Below are 4,032 nucleotides of genomic sequence, written 5' to 3' on the forward strand. Positions count from 1 at the left end.
CAGACTCTTTGATGGCAGTAATTTTAATTTTAAATTTGTGTACTATTGTATTTTTTCGAAACTATTAGTTTATCCCTTTAAACATCCATATTACTTGGTTGAGTCATATGTGTTTAACAAGAGTGAGTGGTAATCATTATCAATTGTTTGGATTGTATTTCCGTAGACTCGTCTTCACTCATGGTCAGTTATATGTAGTTGTTTCTCATGTGACAAGTAAAAAATGCTTGAAGGTACTCATATATGACGAGGAAGATCGTCCAGCCAATAACACAAAAAATGCTGTCTACAAAGAGGTCCTTCAACGATTATAGATAATCAGATATTTCGTTTTATTTTTTTAAGACATTTCAATATAATCAATAACACGAAATCTCTTTATGTTACTTTATCTTATTTTTTTATTGTGTCGGTTTTTTATAACTTTATATGTATTTTTATATGTTCCACCGCGTTTTACGCGGGTCATAATCTAGTTTGCTAAAACATAATATAAGAGGAAGTTTGTTCAGATTTTGTCATTAAACTTTTTTAAAGGGAAACGAACTTTCAACTTTGTTCACATTTAATCGCTAAATTTTTTTTCATTCTTTATTTGCCACTGAACTATTGAAATTGTTCACATTTTACCGTTATGACTGGTAACAACCGGTCATAAGGGTAAAATGTGAATAGTTTCAATAGTTCAGTGACAAATAGATAATGAAAAAAAAATTTAGTGACTAAATGTAAACAAAATCGAAAGTTCGTTACCCTTTCAAGTCATTATCCGTAAAACTAAACATCTCTCCTTTTTTGATTAAAATATAAATACATTGCGATTTCAGGTTAAACAAATGTACAATGATTTAAAGAAAATGTTTTGGTTAGAAGAAAGTACCTTTTGGTTTTTCTCCAAGCCATCAAATTCCTTTCATCTTTGTTTTTTACGACACTTGTTTTGCTTCTATAATTTTATTACGGCATTTTCTTCTTTAAGGATTTATATAAGTAAACGGGAGGTAGATAAAATCCCAAAAAAATGTTGGTAAATCAGGTTAAAAACATTAAGAATATTCTATATATTTGGTTGGTAAAATTTGTTATAAAATTATAATCTTTACTTTAATAATGTTTTTATATTTACCTTAGAAATTCACTAAGGAATTTGAAATTAAATATAAATTCAAAAGTATTTTACAAAACAAAGTGTATGACTACACCCATAAAAAGTCTCGGTTTAATGACATAACATACATTTAATGAAAGAGTTAAACATAAAAGTCAAAAAACATAAGCTTAAAATATTAGACCATCCGATTATACCCACCACATACCACATATGTGGTGGGTGCCATATCAGCACCACATTCCACTACCACTAACATGGGATACTTACCACTAACACACCACTCCACATCATTATTTTTATTTTTTTTAATTCAAAAATACAATAAAATTACTTTTTTTTAATTCAAAAATACAATAAAATTACTTTTTTTTAATTCAAAAATTAAAATAAAATTACATTTTTTATAAGTAAAAAGCATTCATTTTTTTAAAACTATTTTTTCATTAATTATAAAAATAAAATAACAACTTTAAACTACATTACTTAGTTAATCTAGAAAACAAACATTACATTAATAAGAAAACGAACAAACGTACATATAAAAATCCTAATCGTCGTTCATGCTATGTTGGTACAAATGTTCCGCAACATCTTCTCGAAGATTGAAACACGTTTCACTGTTACGAATTTCAACAACTCGTTCCAAAAAAGCATTCGTTCCGGATACGAACTCCTCAATTGGAACGACGACGTCGTTCGGATCATACGTGCAAATCGCTCGACCTTCATCTTCAATAATCATATTATGCATTATAATACATGCTAGGACCATTCGTTTAATTCTTTCTTTATCCCAGAGTCGTGTAGCATATTTCACTACATGCCATGTTTGCTTAAGGACTCCAAATGCCCTCTCGATATTCTTTCTCGCTGATTCCTATTTTTTTGTAAAAAATTTTGCTTTTTCACTTCGAGGAACCGAGTATGCCTTCATCAATGTAGAATAATCCGGGTATATCCCATCACCAAGGTAGTAACCATATTTGTACGCGTGCCCGTTTACCGTGAACGTCATATCAGGTGTTTTGCCGGTCCAAATATCGTTGAAAAGTGGAGACTGACCAAGAACACTAAGGTCGTTGTTAGACCCCGCTACTCCAAAAAAGGCATGTCATATCCACAAATCTTGAGATGCAACAGCTTCTAGGATGATAGTTGGTTCACCTATATCTCCTCGAGTGAACTGACCACGCCATGCAGTTGGACATTTTTCCCAAGCCACATGCGTACAATCTAGACTGCCAAGCATACCAGGAAATCCATGCCTCTCTTCATGAGCCGAATATAATCTCTCAATATCACGTTGAGTAGGTTTACGCAAATATTCTTCGTGAAAAACCTCATAAACACATGCAGAAAACCAATCTACACATTCAACTGTGGTCCTCTCGGATACTTTCAAGTATTCGTTAGATGCATCAAATGCTATATCGTATCCCAAATACCTAAGAGCAGCCGCACATTTTTGTATACTACTAAAACCCATTCTTCCTCTAGCGTCGGGTTTTTGTTTGAAAAAATCATAACGAGATTCTAAAGCATTACTAATACGTAAAAATATAGCCTTATTCAGACGAAAACGACGTTCGAACGAGTCGTCATTATAAAGACAATTATCGGCAAAGTAATCACGTACCAATAAGTCGTGTGCGGCTTGGCGATCACGATTGACGACCGCCCTTGTACGCGCTGCATTCAAACTTTCTTCGACGTGAACGTGTTGCACAACATTGAAGAATGTCTCGACGAATTCTACGTTGTCATCTGAGTCAAAACTTTTTAAAAATTCCATATTTATTGAGGGATCCATGGGTGTAATAGAATGTGTATGTATGTGTATGTGTTTTGGTATTAGAAATGTATTTATAATTGAGTTTGAAAAAAAAAAAAAAAAAAGAAACGGCCAAAATAGCCGTTCAACGGCCAAAAACCAAACACCCAATCAAATTCATCGTTTGAATCCGTTGTCTCGAACACAATTTACCACGACCACGGACTACCACGACCCATCGGGACGGTGTGCATGTCCGTGGTTCGTGGACACCTCAACCACGAAACGGCTCGTGGATAGCATACCAGTCGGTCTTACACCATTTGACCGGATTATTTATTCCTACCCCTTTATAATTATCACGACCCCTAATCATTGTATCTTGATTTTTGTAGTAACTGACTTATGATTATATTATAATTACGTTATGATTGCATTATTTTTTATTTTTTTTATCTATAATTATTAGCCAATTAACTATTTTTACCTATAATTTTAGCCAATCATAAATTAATGATAAATACTCTTTTATAATATATAAATCATTAATATTTTTAAATCTATTTAATAAAATATTATTTATATAATTAAAAAACTTCGAATATTTTGTTAAATTGTTATTACAATTTATTAAAAAACAATTTGATTCTAAGTAAAATGTTTTATTAAAAAAATTGGTGTAATTATTAACAAAACTGTTATAAAAAAATAAAAGTAAAATAAACTAATTTTTTTTTTTTGTTTTAAAAGCGTCTTTTATTAAAGAAAACATAAGTAGGAATTGTAAGAGATTTAAAGTTATAAGGTGCACAATGGAGCATATTCAAAACTTATGGGTTGTAACTGTCAAGTTTGAGGGTATAAAAACTTCTTATGTACTAAACCCTATTAGTCGCTAAGAACAAAAAGAGAGAAAAATGCTTCACCGGCGAGTTTTCAGGTCGGTGGTCCGACCAGGCTTAAGGTGGTCCGACGCTCTGATGGTAAGCAGCAAGAAATTTTGTGGTTCATGTTGGTCTCTTTAACGGTGGTTTATGGTGATCAGACGAGATTTTTGGGATGGTATTCAGTGGTTTCCGGGATGGTGTTAGGTGGTCGACTTCTCTCTCAGCAATGGTGGTTCATGACAGTGGTAGGTCGACAACAGCGG

The 4,032-nt window shown here is 32.4% G+C and overlaps 2 protein-coding genes across 2 annotated transcripts; both read right to left on the reverse strand.

Moving 5' to 3' along the window:
• Positions 1-1,658: 1,658 nt before the first annotated feature.
• Positions 1,659-2,126, reverse strand: LOC145062391 (uncharacterized). The gene is made up of 2 exons (XM_079010006.1): positions 2,040-2,126; positions 1,659-1,988 (listed from the first exon to the last, which is right to left on the reverse strand). The coding sequence occupies exons 1-2, from the start codon at positions 2,124-2,126 to the stop codon at positions 1,659-1,661; spliced, it is 417 nt and encodes a 138-aa protein (XP_078866132.1).
• Positions 2,127-2,222: 96 nt separating this feature from the next.
• LOC145062402 (uncharacterized) lies at positions 2,223-2,903 on the reverse strand. Its single transcript, XM_079010014.1, has one exon. It carries the CDS (start codon positions 2,901-2,903, stop codon positions 2,223-2,225), a length of 681 nt encoding a protein of 226 aa, XP_078866140.1.
• Positions 2,904-4,032: the final 1,129 nt, after the last annotated feature.

This window comes from Lactuca serriola, chromosome 1, assembly GCF_051521515.1.
Source record: "Lactuca serriola cultivar US96UC23 chromosome 1, Lser_US96UC23_V15, whole genome shotgun sequence".
In the NCBI taxonomy this organism is placed as follows: domain Eukaryota; kingdom Viridiplantae; phylum Streptophyta; class Magnoliopsida; order Asterales; family Asteraceae; genus Lactuca; species Lactuca serriola.

What these genes read in the sequence shown, in the direction of transcription:
- LOC145062391 (XM_079010006.1), bottom strand. Translation starts at nt 2,126, where the DNA reads ATGACGTTCACGGTAAACGGGCACGCGTACAAATATGGTTACTACCTT. An exon ending in ATTATTCTACATTGATGAAG is followed by an intron (nt 1,989 to 2,039) that starts GCATACTCGGTT and finishes ACAAAAAAATAG; the next exon opens with GAATCAGCGAGAAAGAATAT.
- LOC145062402 (XM_079010014.1), bottom strand. Translation starts at nt 2,903, where the DNA reads ATGGAATTTTTAAAAAGTTTTGACTCAGATGACAACGTAGAATTCGTC.